This window comes from Sceloporus occidentalis, unplaced genomic scaffold (assembly GCF_023333645.1).
Source record: "Sceloporus occidentalis isolate IW3139 unplaced genomic scaffold, rSceOcc1.0.p SCAF_1, whole genome shotgun sequence".
NCBI lineage: Eukaryota > Metazoa > Chordata > Lepidosauria > Squamata > Phrynosomatidae > Sceloporus > Sceloporus occidentalis.
The window spans coordinates 222344506-222359612 of NW_028316981.1; the positions used below are offsets into that span (position 1 = coordinate 222344506).

The window sequence follows — 15107 nt, forward strand, 5'->3', positions numbered from 1 at the left end:
GAAGAGACCACAAGAGCCATCCAGTCCAACCCCCCCTAGCATGCAGGAACTCTCAATCAAAGCATCCCCAACAGATGGCCATCCAGCCTCTGCTTAAAGACCGCTAAGGAAGGAGACTCCACTACACTCTGAGGAAGAGTGTTCCACTGTCGAACAGCTCTTGCTGTCAGAAAGGTCCTAATGTTGAGGCGGAATCTCTTTTCCTGCAGTTTGCATCCATTGCTCAGGGTCCTAGTCTCTGGAACAGCAGAAAACAAGCTTGCTCCCTCCTCAGTATGACACCCCTTCAAGTATTTAAACAGGGCTATCATATCTCCCAGGTATGGGAAGACGTGTGGTTGAAGCTTCCATGATCTCCTCTGTGGCAAAGCAGGCTGAGACATATTTCATTTTCTAAACATCGTTATTCAGACTACTCAGTAGAGACCTGTGTGGATGAAAATCCAAACCTACAGTTTATTTTAGTTTGGGAGAAGTAGTTCTGGAAAGCTCCTCTTAACAGAACCTAGATCTGGTCTTCCATTTGTGCCCCTTTTCTGCACTTGTTACTAAATAGACTGGACATGAGCGGCTTGATACAGAGGCAGAGCCAGTTATTTGAATGATTGAGGAATGGCAAGAAATGCTGGGAGTTTATCGTGGAATTAAAGAGTTAGAAGGGAACTCAAGGGCCATCTGATTCAGCTTCCTACCAGGACATTAATCCACAGCTAAAGCACTCTGGAGAGGTGGGCAACCAACCTCTGTTTGAAGACCAAAGAAGTAGAGTCCATCACCTCCAAGCTACACTGTTCCACTGACAAATAGATCTTACAATCTGAAAGTTCTTCCTAATATTTAGATGGAGCCTCTTTTCTTATAATTTGAATCCATTGTGGAGTGCCCTAGCCTCTGGAGCAGCAAAAATAAGTTTAACAGACTATGGATGGCCACACAATTCCTATCCCAGCCATGCTGTGTTCTCTGACTCCATCCCCTTCCAGCTTCCTCACAGTTTCTATTGCTTTACAAGCTTTCCCATTTGCTCACTGTTGTGTCCACTGGGAGCCCCTTTCCTCTGGGCTTTCCTTCCAAATCATGCACTGTCTCTGGACCCTTTGGACTGGCTCCTTCAGCTGGTGATTCCCATGATGGTGTTAAATATAAGTAGACTTTCTGAATTTGAAAATAATTATCGTTACACAAGCTAGACTGTCTTCAAAACTGACATTCAAAACATAGATACTTTATTGAGAGAATTAGAAAAATACATGTTGGTTTTAAGGAAAGGATTTTACAATGGTTTATCTGAAATTCAACTTGGCAGTATGGCAGCCAGGAAGGAAGACCTTGTAGCAAAGGGAATTATGGGCCAGAGCACAGATCCTGCAGAGATACAAAGTATTAGCAAGTAATATAGTAAAAGACCACATAGTAAATAAATAAATAAATAAATAAAATAAAACTTTTATTTGTATCCCGCTTTTCTGTGACGAGACAATCAAAGCGGCTCACAACACATTAAAATCCACATTTACAACATTGTGTCCCAAATTCCCCCCCCCCTTAAAACAGGATTAAACATGTTACAATTAAAATATCTATTAAAACAGAATTAAATATATATCTATAACGAGGACAGAGCAGTGGGCTGATACATGATGTGAGGGGCAGTCATTCCGTGGCCGGGAACTTTATTCAGGAAAGGCCTGCCGGAAGAGATCCGTCTTGACAGCTTTTTTAAAGCTGTCTAAGCTGGCAATTTGTCGGATCTCGTCCGGCAGACCGTTCCATAGTTTGGGAGCAATGGCAGAGAAGGCCCTCTGGGAGGTAGCAGTTAGTCTGGTTTTTAAAGGCTGCAATAGATTCCTCCCAGAGGACCTGAGGGTGCGGGGCGGATTATATTTTAGAATGGGTGTTATTCGGTCACTCCTAGTTTTTCCTGCGACCAGCCTGGCTGCCATATTTTGCACTAGTTGAAGTTTCTGGACTAGGCACAAGGGTAGCCCCATGTAGAGCGCATTACAGAAATCAAGTTGTGAGGTTACCAGTGAATGTACAACAGTTTCTAGATCCTTTACTTCCAGGAAAGGGCGCAGCTGGCGTATCAGCCGGAGCTGATAACAGGTGCTCCTGATCGTTGCATTCGCTTGGTTCGTCATGTGAAGTGACGGATCTAGGAGCACCCCCAGACTGTGAACACGGTCCTTTGTGGAGAGCGTGGCCCCATCTAGGACTGGAGGTTGCAACCCTATACCTGGTTTGGAGGCCCCTACTGTAAGTACCTCCATTTTGTCTGGATTCAGCCTGAGTTTGTTTTTCCTCATCTAGCCCATTACCGCTTCAAGACACTGATTGAGGGGAGAAATGCCATCTGTCATCATAGCTGCTGACTGGGACATGGAGAAGTATATTTGGGTGTCATCAGTGTACTGATAACACCCTGCCCCATGTCTGCGAATGATTTCTCCCAGCAGAAATAGTTCACAATGATCTGAAAATTATTACCAGGCATGACCTCAGTATGGCCAAGCCTTATCCTCAGTCTCGCAGTTAACATTGATAAGGGTGCCTGTGGCATGAGTTCATGATATTCAGCTCCTTAAGAAATAAATATGTTGTAGTCTAGTTTTATGAGTGGAAAGGTGGTCAGTTTTGGATCAAAACCTCACTCTGAATCAAAGGCAGGGAGAAGAAAGGGAGAGTTGGGCATGAGGAGAAGTAATGAGTCCAAAAGAAAGTGTCTGAAATATCCAGAGTAGGTAAGGGACTGAGAAGAAGTAGCTAAAGGAAAAGAAGCTTTAATGGGGGAAAGGCAAAAGAAACAGGGAACTGCAGCAAGAAGAAGAGGGAAATCGGGGTGGGTTCTGAAGAAACTTAGCAGATGTTAATGTTAGAAGGGACCTTGTGACATGGAGCATAGGAGAAAGAACTGCTTGGGAGAAATCAGGGTACATAAAGAAAATGGAACAAGGCATGATGGGACTGAATAAAAGGGCTTAGGGACAGAAGGAACAGTTGCTATTCACTTTCATGGAGGACCTAGGGCAGCGATGGACAAAGTAAGACCCTCCAGATGTTTTGGGCTGCAACTCCCTGCATTCTTCACCATTGGCTACACTGGCTAGGACTGATGGAAGTTGCACTCCAACAGCATCTGACCCAGCCATTATGAGCAAGATGCAGCCATTATGGTTTAGCCATCACATTACTCAGCTGCTTAAAAACATAAATAAAATAATTAATACATTAATTAAATTATGGTGCAAAGTAATAGGCTACAGTGTGAGATATACATACGGGTGGCAAAACTAGGCTTTGGGGTCACTAGAACAAGATGCCATTTATTTCTGAAAGGAAAAATAATCAGGTCATTACAATGGGGGGGGGGCAAACCTGCTTGTGCCCATTGATAGATAAGAGGGGGAAACCTTGCCATGCTTTTGCTGCAACAATGTGCATGAAATGTGTTTATATGAGAGCATGATGCCCTTCTAGAAGACACTGCAGTATCCAAAGCAATCCCAGGCACTTTCTCTCATTTGTATGTCAAAAGATGTCTCCTTCCCCAGAGTTGGATTTAGTTACTGTTTAATTTTTTAAATAGCCTCTTACCATAAGAATTGAACAGAGACTCTGGGAACAAGAAATTATCCTGGGGAAAAAATGCCACGGCCAGTACTCTTCACCATGCTCTTGAGGAACCACAAATGTTCTCCAACAATATCGATAATCTGATGAAATAAATGTCCGTAAGTATGAATGTGTTAGAAGATAGTTGGGAAATTGGCCTATGGCTTCACAATAGGGGCTGATAGAATTTGTTTCTAATTCAGTAAGGCAGGCAAAGCAAGAAAGGTTACATTGAACCTTACTCAAGCCCCAAACAATTTAAGGCCAGGATCCTACATAATGTTGATGGAACCTAAGTGTGCAAGCCATTGTGCTTACAGGAAGCGGGTTACAACAGTATAAAATTACAGTAATAAAAACAATAATAAAATAGATACATACAACATCAACATTATAAAATCATCATCATAATAATATGATTGAATAAAGGAATGGAAATAGAGTTCTCTGAAGTATTATTAAAGGGACTTAAAATAATGTTTAGCATTATTTAATAGCGTTCAAAGACGTATAAGGTATACTTGAAGATTTATCTTAAATTGATAAATAATGAAGCAATATATATTTATTTACTTTCACCTAGAGTGGACTGCTAAAGTGTTTGTTCTATACTTGTGCCAAGCCACCAAAAGGGAATTGGCAGGCTTAAGTATATGGTGATGGTGGGAAGTAATTATTACATTAATTGTGGGTGGTGGCGGCTACTAGGGATGTTGCAAAGGTGGTTTTCTCCTTCAGTGTTCCACCATGGCCACCACATTGTATTATCTTCAGGAAGGGTGACCAAATGTCCACCTTTCCCAGGACATATTCTACATTTCAACCTCCTGTCCAGGAGAAATTCCAAAATGTTCTCCATTTTGAGCATGACATTCATTGACTAACACCATGTTTGCTGTTCCTCTTGAAGAAATGTGTCTGCTCAGCAGCCTGTCCTTGCTGCAAATAGGGGGATTAGAATGAATCTTTCTAAAGTCTTTTTTATTAGAGAGATCCCATGGGCAAATGGGAGTTAAACGTGATTTAAAGTACATTTGAATTTAAACAAAACTTGCAAATTCGGGGAGTTTATCACACTGAATTGCTTCTTTTTACTATTAATATTTTTAAATTTTACAATACAAATGGTTACACTTTTCTTCATACCCAAATATGCTTTAACACTTTACTGTCTATTTTTAATGTTTGCACTTCTTCTTGTATTTGTTTTATATTTCTTTGTATTTCCATAAACTTTTCATCTGAATTTTTCCTTTCAAGTTGCATTCGTAATTGAAATTGCTTTGTCATAGTCTCTCTTTCATTCTGAATTGCTGTCAAATAACATTGCTTTTCCGCTACTCTTGCTTGGACTATTTCATTTTTCTGTCTTTCCAGAAGATGGTTCATCTCCTTAAACCTCATATCATTTTCCTGTTTCATAATTTGTGTGAGTTTATTCATCATTTGTTCACAGTCCATCATTCCTGCTTTTACTCCTGTTCCTGAATCTGCACCTCCTTGTTCTTTTTTCTCACCTTTTTGTTCTTCTTGCTTCACTGGCAGTGTATTACACTCTTGCAAACTCTTTAAAGGAGTAGCCATTTTTTTAGGGGGCTTCTTAACATTTCTGTTTGTACACTGAATTGCTTCTAAAATGAAGTAACGTCAAGTTAAACCGCAGTTAAAGTGGAGAACACTGGCAGCTTTTTACTTTCAGGATGTTCCAAAAGTAAAAAGCTGCCAGTTTTCTCCACTTTAATAACTGCAGTTTAACTTCACGTTATTTCATGTTAACTGCAACGTTGTGTGGCAAACTTCAGGCATTTCCGGGTTTTCTTCACGTTAAATTGCATTTAACTCCCGCAGGATCTCGCTACTGTGATAAACTCCTTAGAACAGTGGTTCCCAATCTTCCTAATGCCATGACCCTTTAATACAGTTCCTTATGTTGTGGTGACCCCCAACCATGAAATTATTTTCCTTGCGACTTCATAACTGTAATTAAATAGGTGTTTTCCAATGGTCTTAGGCGACCCCCATGAAAGGGTCCTTCGACCCCCAAAAGGGTCCCGACCAACGGGTTGGGAACCACTGCCTTAGAATCAGCAACATTATAGTTTGTCGCACAGGCCCTCGGACGGGCCTGAAGCATTACAAAAGGGGGCGGGATGGGAAAGGGAGGCGGCATAGAATGCATCTTACCGCACAGGAGAACACCCCCGCCGCCTCCGGAAAGTCCCATTCTGTTTCGGATGTGTGCCCCAAGAGGCGATTTTCAGGGACTGTTTAGAAGCACTCCTGAAAATCGCCTCCTGGGGAACGCATCCAAAACGGAATGGGAAATTCCGGCGGCAGCGGCGGCATTCTCCTGTGCATTAAGATGCATTCTATGCCACCTCCATTCCCATCCTGACCCCTTTTGTAACGTGCCAGGCCTGTTTTAGGGCCTGTGCGATAAACTTCAAAGATTCACACCCAGAGCACAGGGCACATTTGTTTCTTGAAGGGGAAAAGGACAGCAAACATGTTAGGTAATGGGCTGCCTAAGGACACAATGCAAACGCTGAAGGGGTTTTCCCTTAATTCCAGCACAATAGACAACTATAGATCCAGTTAAGGCAGGGGTAGGCAATCTTTTTGAGCCGGGGGCCGGGTTGCTGTCCCTCAGACAACTGGGGGGGCCGAAGCCAAAAAATAAATAATTAAATATTTTTTTAAAAAAATTAAATATATAAATAAACCAGGACAAATGTAGGACAAAATTTTCAAATGGAAGACACTTTTTTAAAAAAAATGGAGGACACGCGAAAAAATTTGCTGATTTTTTAAAAAATGTTAATATAAATACATGTTTCTGAGGCTTCTATAGACAATTGCCCCCCAAAGGCCCCGGTGGCAATCGGCGGCAGGACTGGGCTGGGGCCGGTCCCAAGGCCTCGCTGGGCCGCATCCGGCCCGCGGGCCGCAGGTTGCCTACCCCTGAGTTAAGGGATTGTTGCTAGCAAAGTACAATTTTAAGTATATGTTTTGCTCAGAGTTCTGTAAGTATATTGCAAGCCAACAAGACATTTTAACAAGTTGATCAGAAAAATATAACTGAGTTCATAATAAAAAAATAATATAAGTAATATAGCTGTAAACAAACCACATGAAATTATATTTATATTAGTATTTCTAGCTTTTATTTTGCACCGTCCTACATTTTTCTTGATTGTTCTACATTTTGTGGTGCCTTGTCCTCCTTTGCAGTTGTGACATCTAGTCACCCTGTCTGCAGGGAGGACATGACAGGAGCTCAGTCCACTCCCCTGGTCCACCATCTTGTTGAACATATAAAGACTTGAACTCACCAGGCAGATGCATGATGGAGATCTTAACCCCAAAATTAGCTAAATCCCTGAGGCCATTCTGGTTACACTCCTCTTGATGCTTGAACAGCTGAGCGGCTCTTATCTCTAGGGTCACCTTAGGATGTGTTTCCAAGAACTCAATTATACGTTGACTACATGCATGACAAGGACTCCAAGACAGAAACCACGTGATAGAGCATGGTCTGGTCTTCCGTCTTATCTCCTTCCATGCATTTTCTAAAAAATTGATTTCAGCATGCTGGTAAGGATTGCTTGTACACCAGTTTTTCCAGGTCTTGAGATTTTTCTTCCATTGGATTTCATACAGTAGATGTGTAACCTCTGGCGGTCGTGTGGGAGTGTAATTCCTCTGAAGCTTCTCTGGTTCTATTTTCCACCTTAAGAACAAATTTGATAATGGAACTGCAGTGAACACTTGCAATGCTCCTCTGCTGCTCGGCTTTCTCTTGAAGAAAGGGCCAGGCAGATGAGGATAGAATTAATATTAATTATTATCAATTAATAATTTATTAATTAATATTTAATTAAATCCTATCTGCAGCCTGAAGAAGGTAACCTATTTTAATATTGGCCCCTTCCTACTGTCATGTTGTGCAGCTCTGGGATAGATTTTCACTCTAAACAAAAAGTATTTCACACTTCCACTTTTCTCCATTCTGGACATGCTGATGCCTCAAGGTCTGAATCCTATGCAAAAATAAGGGATGGGATTTTAACTGCTGTGCCATTCAGATGTCCTTCCTTAGAGGTCTTTAAACAGAGGCTGGATGGTCATCTGCCATGGATGCTTTGATTGAGAGTTCCTGCATGGCAGGGGGTTGGACTCGATGGCCCTTATGGTCTCTTCCAACTCTATGATTCTATGGTGCTTTACAGACCGCCCAAAAGGGCGGTCTGAAAAGCGCCTTCATTTGCTGCGTGGAGGAGCCTCATTGGCCAAACCGCGTGGCTCCTCCGCGCAGCAAAAAGAAGCTGCAAAATGCAGCTTCTTCTTGCGGCACACTAATGATGCATTTAGTGGCGTGAAAACCAGGGACAGACATATATATGCCATTGGTATGTAAGAATGTCAATTCAAATTCAAAATCTTTTGTGTGTGGAAATGAAGTAGCAAGTCCAGTTTTAACTATGGTAGTCAGTGAACAAATACATTGGGAACTAGCCAGTGTGTATGGAAATGAAGTGGCAAAACTAGTTTGGCTTTGGAAACTAGCCTGTAGGTGCTGAGGATGGGGTCAGATAGTGTTGAAATGTGTCTAGTGAGCCAGGAAGCCATTATCCTTGTTTAATCCATTGCTGAGAGGCTGTAGTTTGTGGATGAACTCCAATTCTGCTGTTTCTTTTTCTAATCTACCTTTGTAGAAAGCGCCTCTCATGCTATTTGATGTGGGGGAATGGCAACCGTTCCCCCCCCCCAAAAAAATAATGTGTCAGGTATCCTATTTATGTCCATTGACTACCACCCTTTCTTCTTCTCTGGAAACTCTCCATAAATTGGCAGCTTGCAAACTAGCACTAGCCATGGACCACTACCTCAAGAAGCCCTGCTCTAGACCCCTGAACCCCAAGTAATAATGAGAGAGTTTCTGGATGGATTCTGGGCTGCTGCTCAGAAAGATTTGCTTCTGAAATGTTTCTAGAAAGGAACAGCAAGCAAGCAAGCAAGCAAGCAACCTCCTTGCCAACCCAACACAGAGCGTGGAAGTCTTATTGTTTTTGTTTTGGCTATTACATGCCTGAATTATTCACTCCCCAAGCTCTACAGAGGATTCTCATTTGCCAACAGCATCACCCCTGAAAATGGCCCAACCCTTCCTGTAGGCTGAACACATTCTCAGCTTGGATACAATCAAGGGCAGCTAGCCTTGGAGCAAAGCAACCCATCAACCCAGGGTGAAATTGGACAGAGATGAAAGGGAATGGTATCACTTCTCCCTAGGAGTTTATCAAACGGGAGGAATTTCTCTTAAATTCGAATGAAAAGAAAGTTGGGCCAGAACGCATTCACTTAACGGCGCTAGTTTAGCGCAATTATGTGAATGCACATTGCGTTTGAACTGGCTTCCCATTGCCCCAAAATAACATGCCATTGCCCCAATTTGCATGTGGCAGTCTATCACGCAATAATGTGAAACCACATGATTGCCTTCGGACTGACTTCCCATTGCCCAAATTTGCAATAACGTTAAACCCCATGATTGCGTTCAGATTGCCATTTGATTATACTTCCAATTTCCCTTGTCTGATAAACTCCGTAGTGTCCGAGAGTTTCCTACACTTCCCTTTAGCCCACTAGTTATTTGTGTTTAAGGGCAATAAAATATGAAGTCTTGTTTCTTACCCTTGGTTGGCTCCTCTGCCTGATGGACCTGTTGGAAAAAATGAATCCATTTTGAACAGACTTCCTGAGGAAATACAATGGACCCTTGTTATACGCTGGGGTTTGGTTCCAAGATCCCCTGTGCATAACTAAATCCGTGTATGCTCAAGTCCGATTACATATAATACATAGCAAAATGGTGTCCCTTATAAAAAATGGAAAATCAAGGTTTGATATTTGAAATTTATACTTTTTTGGAACATTTTCAAACCGTGTATGCTTGAATCCATGTATAACAAATCTGTGTATAAGAAGGGCCGACTGTACATATTTTTAAAAAAGATCACAATGGGGTGGTCTGAGTGCTGGACTAGGATTCTGTGAGACCAGAATCATTCATGGTGTAGTGGTTTGAGCATTGGACTAGGACTCTGGAGAGCAGGGTTCAAATTCCTGCTTGGATATAAAAACCCACTGGCAAGTATCAGGCTCAGAGGATAGTAATGCTAATTCCCCTCTGATAAAACTTGCCAAGAAAACCCCATGATAGGGTTTTGACTTGAAGGCACACAACACAACTGCCATGGAAACCCTCTTGATGATATTGGGCAAGTGATTCTTAAAGTTCCTCTGAATAAATCTTGCCAAGAAAACCCTCTCAATGAGTCACCGTAAGGTTTAATTGAACTAAATAATAGTAAGCCACACCTAATTTATCCCACTCTAAATGTGACTGAATATAGACTTAGCATATTGGCTGGAATCCAGATAATGGGTCTACACCAGCAAAACTACACTGGTTTCTTCAGCAGCCCAGTGGATGAAGCTGGGAGCCCAGTGGAAGAAACAGGTTGAACATAACAGTGTGATGCAGCAGCTAAAAAAGCCAATGCAATTTTAGGTTGCATCAATAAAAGTATAGTGTCTAGGTCAAGGGAAGTAATAGTGCCACTCTATTCTGCTTTGGTCAGGCCCCACCTGGAATATTGTGTCTAGTTCTGGCAGGGACGTAGCCAGGATTTTAGGAAGGGGGGGGGATCCAGACTAAGTGCCACCATTATAATGAGGCTTGGTTGCAGCGGCGCAGCAGCAAACACCATTCATTTTTCTAATGGAAGGGGGGGTCCAGACCCCAAGATCCCCCCCTTGGCTATGTCCCTGGTTCTGGGCACCACAATTTAAAAAGGATGTTGAGAAACTGGAGCGTGTCCAAAGGGGGAGCGACTAAAATGGTGAAGGGTCTGAAAACCATGCCCTATGAGGAAAGACTTAGGGAGCTGGGGATGTTTAGCCTGGAGAAGAGAAGGTTAAGGGGTGATATGATAGCCCTGTTTAAATACTTGAAGGGATGTCATATTGAGGAGGGAACAAGCTTGTTTTCTGCTGCTCCAGAGACTAGGACCCAGAGCAATGGATGCAAGCTCCAGGAAAAGAGATTCCACCTCAACATTAGGAGAACCTTCCTGACAGTAATGGCTATTTGACAGTGGAACAAACTCCCTCGGAGTGTATTGGAGTCTCCTTCATTGGAGGTCTTTAAACAGAAGCTGGATGGGGATGCTTTGATTGAGATTTCCTGCATGGCAGGGGTTGGACTGGATGGCCCTTGTGGTCTCTTCCAACTCTACGATTCTATGATTCTATGAAAACTCTGTGGCCACAACAGCAGCAAGAATTAGCAGGCCAAGCTGCCTCTATTAACATCAGGAGAAGAAGATGGCTAGTTCTTAGAATAATAGAATCATAAAATCTTAGAACTGAAAGGGAGCACAAGGGCTAGTTAATCAAACGCCCTGTTATGCAAGAATACACAAGTAAAGCACTCTTGAAAGATGCCTATCCAACCTCTGTTTAAAGACTTCCGAAGAAAAAGAGTCCATCACTCTCCAAGGCAATCTATTCCACTGTTGAACAACTCTTCTAGTAAGAAGTTCTTAATATTTAGGTTGAATCTCTCTTGTAATTTGAATGTTTGTGTTCTACAGTTCGCAGCAGCAGAAAGCACCCTGGCTCCATGACATCCCTTCAAATGACATCCCTTCAGATAGTTAAAGATATCTACCATGTCACCTCTTAGTCTCCTCATCTCCTAGCTAAACATACCCAGAGGCTTATTGCATAGGTTATTAAATTTATTTACCTCTATCCATTTTAAAGCTGAATTCAAGTGGCATCCTGATGTTATCAGATGTTTTTTGCCACCCTAATACAGCCCCGGTTCATCACTGCTTCTTGAGCTGCTCTTCCCGGCGCTTTTTGGATCAGGCTGTTTTCTGACATTAAAAAATGGCCGGTGGAGCGGCTCTGGAAGCAGGGATGGACCCGGGCTGTATTCAGGCAGCCAATTTTCCCAATGAATTATAGCTGCCTCCTTTTTGCCCATCAATCCCCACCAACAGAATTGGATTTTTACCTTTATCTGATGAAGATTGTGAATCCATTCTGTCGTACTCTCAGCATCTTGATGGGTTACAGCTTTTATATGGAGTTTTCTGATTTCAGTTTCTATTCTTGAGAAAGTACCTTGTGTGTATCAAGTGAAACTCTGTGATACTAGCATCATAAAACTCACTTGCCACACCCAGCTCTGAGAAGCCAAGATTTCAGCTATGACAGAGGTCTTGAGGTCTGTGGTTGTTATCTTGAGGAACCAGAAATTCCGCACTAGGGTATCAGTAGTGAATTGGTTGCTTGGATGGCACCATGTCAGTGGGGCAGTGAATCCACTCTGGCATTTTGACTAAACTTTAAAAGAGCTATCCAAAATGCTGAACAGTAAAACTCCACTCCCAAGAAAGGTTTAATAGCTTAGATGTTAACATAAATGTTTGTACTGAATCAGGAATATCCGTGGGCGGAAATGATTTCTACTTCCGCTCTGCCATGGATGGATCATTTCCTGGTCAAGATTGGACTGAAGGCAGCTATCCCTATTCTCCTTGCGGGTGGTGGACCTATTAGAACGGTCCGCCCTCGAAGGCTGATGGAACCTAAAAGGTTCCAAGAAGCACTAGAGGGTTTAATAGATGGCAATATCAGCGACTCTGTCGAAACCTTGGTAAGTACTTGGAATAAAGATCTTTCCAAGGCTATCGACACAATCGCTCCAAGCATCCCTTCCAGCCCACTCCAAATTGTAATCCTTGGTACACTGAAGATCTTAAAAGGATGAAGCGGGCTGGAAAACTACTAGAGCATTGCTGGCGGAAGACTCGACGTTTATCTGACAAGACACGTCATAGGATTTTTCTTAAAGCCTATTGAGTAGCAATAGCTGCAGCAAAGAAGTCTTTCTACTCTGCATCTATTGCGTCTGCAAAGTCTCGTCCAGCAGAGTTTTTCAAGGTGGTTAAGAAGTTGACTCAAACTCCTTCCACCTTGAATCCTCTTTTTCAATCCACGAGAGCCTGCTGTGATGGTTTTAACGACCATTTTGCAGATAAAATCTCTCAGATAAGGGCCGACTTAGACACTGGTATTAGTACACAGTCAACGAGAGAGGTGTCTAGTGACTCCGTTAATGAGGTTATCTTGGATCAGTTTCAGTCTATGAGTACTGATGACGCAGACAAGCTGCTTGGTAAGGCAAAAAAGGCCACCTGCCCTCTCGATCCCTGTCCATCTTGTCTGGCCATCCAGGGAGGTGAGGCAACTCTGAAGTTGTTACAATTTATAACTAATGCCTCCTTCAGGGAAGGTTGTTTTCCATCTAGTCTAAAATTAGCAGTGGTAAAATCCATTCTAAAGAAACCTTCCCTAGATCCCCTGGACAAAAACAATTACCAACCAGTATCTCTACTCCCCTTTCTGGGTAAGGTGATTGAGAGGGCGGTTGCAAACCAGCTCCAAGCAGTCTTGGATGACACTGATTATCTTGATCTATTTCAAACTGGCTTCAGATCAGGATATGGAGTTGAGACTGCCCTGGTCGCCTTGGTCGATGATCTCCGTCTGTGCATCGATAGGGGAAGTGTGGCCCAGTTGGTGCTCTTGGACCTCTCAGCGGCTTTCAATACCATAGACCATGGTATCCTTCTGGAGCACTTGAGGGAACTAGGAATTGGAGGCACTGCTTTGCAGTGGTTCCATTCCTATCTCTGGGGCAGGTTCCAGATGGTGTCGCTTGGTGACAGTTGTTCAGCCAAAAGGGAGCTCAGTTCGGGCGTCCCTCAAGGAGCGATACTGTCACCAATGCTATTCAACATTTACATGAAGCCGCTGGGTGAGATCATCCGGAGACATGGGGCGGGGTGTTATCAGTACGCTGATGACACCCAAATCTATTTCTCTATGTCTCGGACTGTTTCAGTGACCAAGGAGGGAGGGCATCTCTCCTCAGAATGACTGCCTGAGGTCAGTAATGGATTGGATGAGGGAAAATAGGTTTAAGTTGAATCCAAACAAAACGGAGGTACTCGTGCTAGGTAACCCCAACGCAGGTTTGGAGATATGTTCGCCAGTCCTAGATGGGGTCACACTTCCCCTGAAGGACTGTGTCCGCAGCTTGGGGGTCCTCCTGGATTTGTCGCTTCATCTGTCCTCTCGGATTGATGCAGCAGCCAGGAGTGCCTGTTATCAGCTTCGGCTGATACGCCAGTTGCACCCCTACCTGGAGCAGCGGGACCTAGAAACGGTTGTACATGTCCTGGTAACCTCTCGTCTTGATTTCTGTAATGCACTCTACATGGGGCAAGCCTTGTGCCATGTCTGGAAGCTTCAACTGATACAAAACATGGCAGCCAGACTGGTCACCAGAAAATCTAGGTTTGACTGAATTACACCTATTCTAAAGTCATTACACTGGCTGCATATTAGCTTCCGGACTCAGTACAAGGTGTTGGTTATTACCTACAAAGCCCTACATGGCCTGGGTCCAGTCTACTTGAAGTAACGCCTCCTCCTATATAATCCTTCCCGTACACTCTGTTCCTCCGGAAAAAATATTTTACATCCAAAAAAGACCAGATTGGCAGTGACCTGCTGGAGGTCTTTTTCTGCTACGGCTCCAAAAGCTTGGAATGACCTGCCGGAAGAGATTAGCCAATTATCCTCATTGGAGGCTTTTGAAAAAGCAACAAAAACCCTTCTCTTCCGGCAGGCCTTCCCTGAGTGATAACCGCCCAGAACCAATTCTATCCGTCCATCCTACTATATCTCCTCATCATGCGCAAATTATAAAATAATCTTGTAATGTTGTATTGCATTGTTATATATTTTAATCATGTTTTATGTTAATTTTATAGTTTGGGAGAGAGGGTTAAGTCAGGGTTTTGTGGGTTTTATTGTTTTTATATTTTGTATCATACACTCTGTTGTTACCTGCCTCGATCCCCAAATGGAAGAGGCGGGATATAAATAAATAAATTATTGTTATTATTATTATTATTATTATTATTATTATTATTATTATTGTAGCCATTATGTTCCCCATCACCATTTGAGATCTGGACAGCAAAAAATGCTGACACGAAGAGAATCATCTCCTTTGAGATGTGGTGCTGGAGAAGAGTGCTGAGGATACCATGGACAGCCAGAAAGACAATCAAGTGGGTCCTTGAACAATCAAGCCAGAAATTTCCCTGGAACCCAAGATGATGAGGTTGTCAAACTGAGGTTGCCATACTTTGGCCACATCATGAGAAGATAGGGCTCACTAGAAAAAACTAGAATAGCTAGGGAATTAGCTGAATTAGAAAGCAACAGAAAGAGAGAAAGACCATATGCCAGATGACTGGACTCAATCAGGGAGATGACGAGTTGGAAATGACGTGAAGGCACACAGCAACAACAATCTGAGCAATCTGAGGTTAAGAAGTGATATG

General features: G+C 42.8%; 1 protein-coding gene across 1 annotated transcript; it reads right to left on the reverse strand.

Moving 5' to 3' along the window:
- Positions 1 to 674: 674 nt before the first annotated feature.
- LOC149323529 (C->U-editing enzyme APOBEC-1-like) lies at positions 675 to 11736 on the reverse strand. The gene is made up of 5 exons (XM_089489148.1): positions 11699 to 11736; positions 9307 to 9334; positions 6945 to 7342; positions 3595 to 3713; positions 675 to 1365 (listed from the first exon to the last, which is right to left on the reverse strand). The coding sequence occupies exons 1-5, from the start codon at positions 11724 to 11726 to the stop codon at positions 1345 to 1347; spliced, it is 594 nt and encodes a 197-aa protein (XP_089345274.1). The 5' UTR covers positions 11727 to 11736; the 3' UTR covers positions 675 to 1344.
- Between the last annotated feature and the right edge of the window lie 3371 nt (positions 11737 to 15107).

Excerpts from the sequence above, each read along its gene's own strand:
- LOC149323529 (XM_089489148.1), bottom strand. The coding sequence starts at position 11,726 with ATGGATTCACAATCTTCATCAGATAAAG. Across the intron at positions 3,714-6,944 it reads CTCCATCATGCATCTGCCTG|ATTATCGATATTGTTGGAGA; the intron begins GTGAGTTCAAGT and ends TTATTTCATCAG. Across the intron at positions 1,366-3,594 it reads GTCTCTGTTCAATTCTTATG|GATCTGTGCTCTGGCCCATA; the intron begins GTAAGAGGCTAT and ends GTATCTCTGCAG.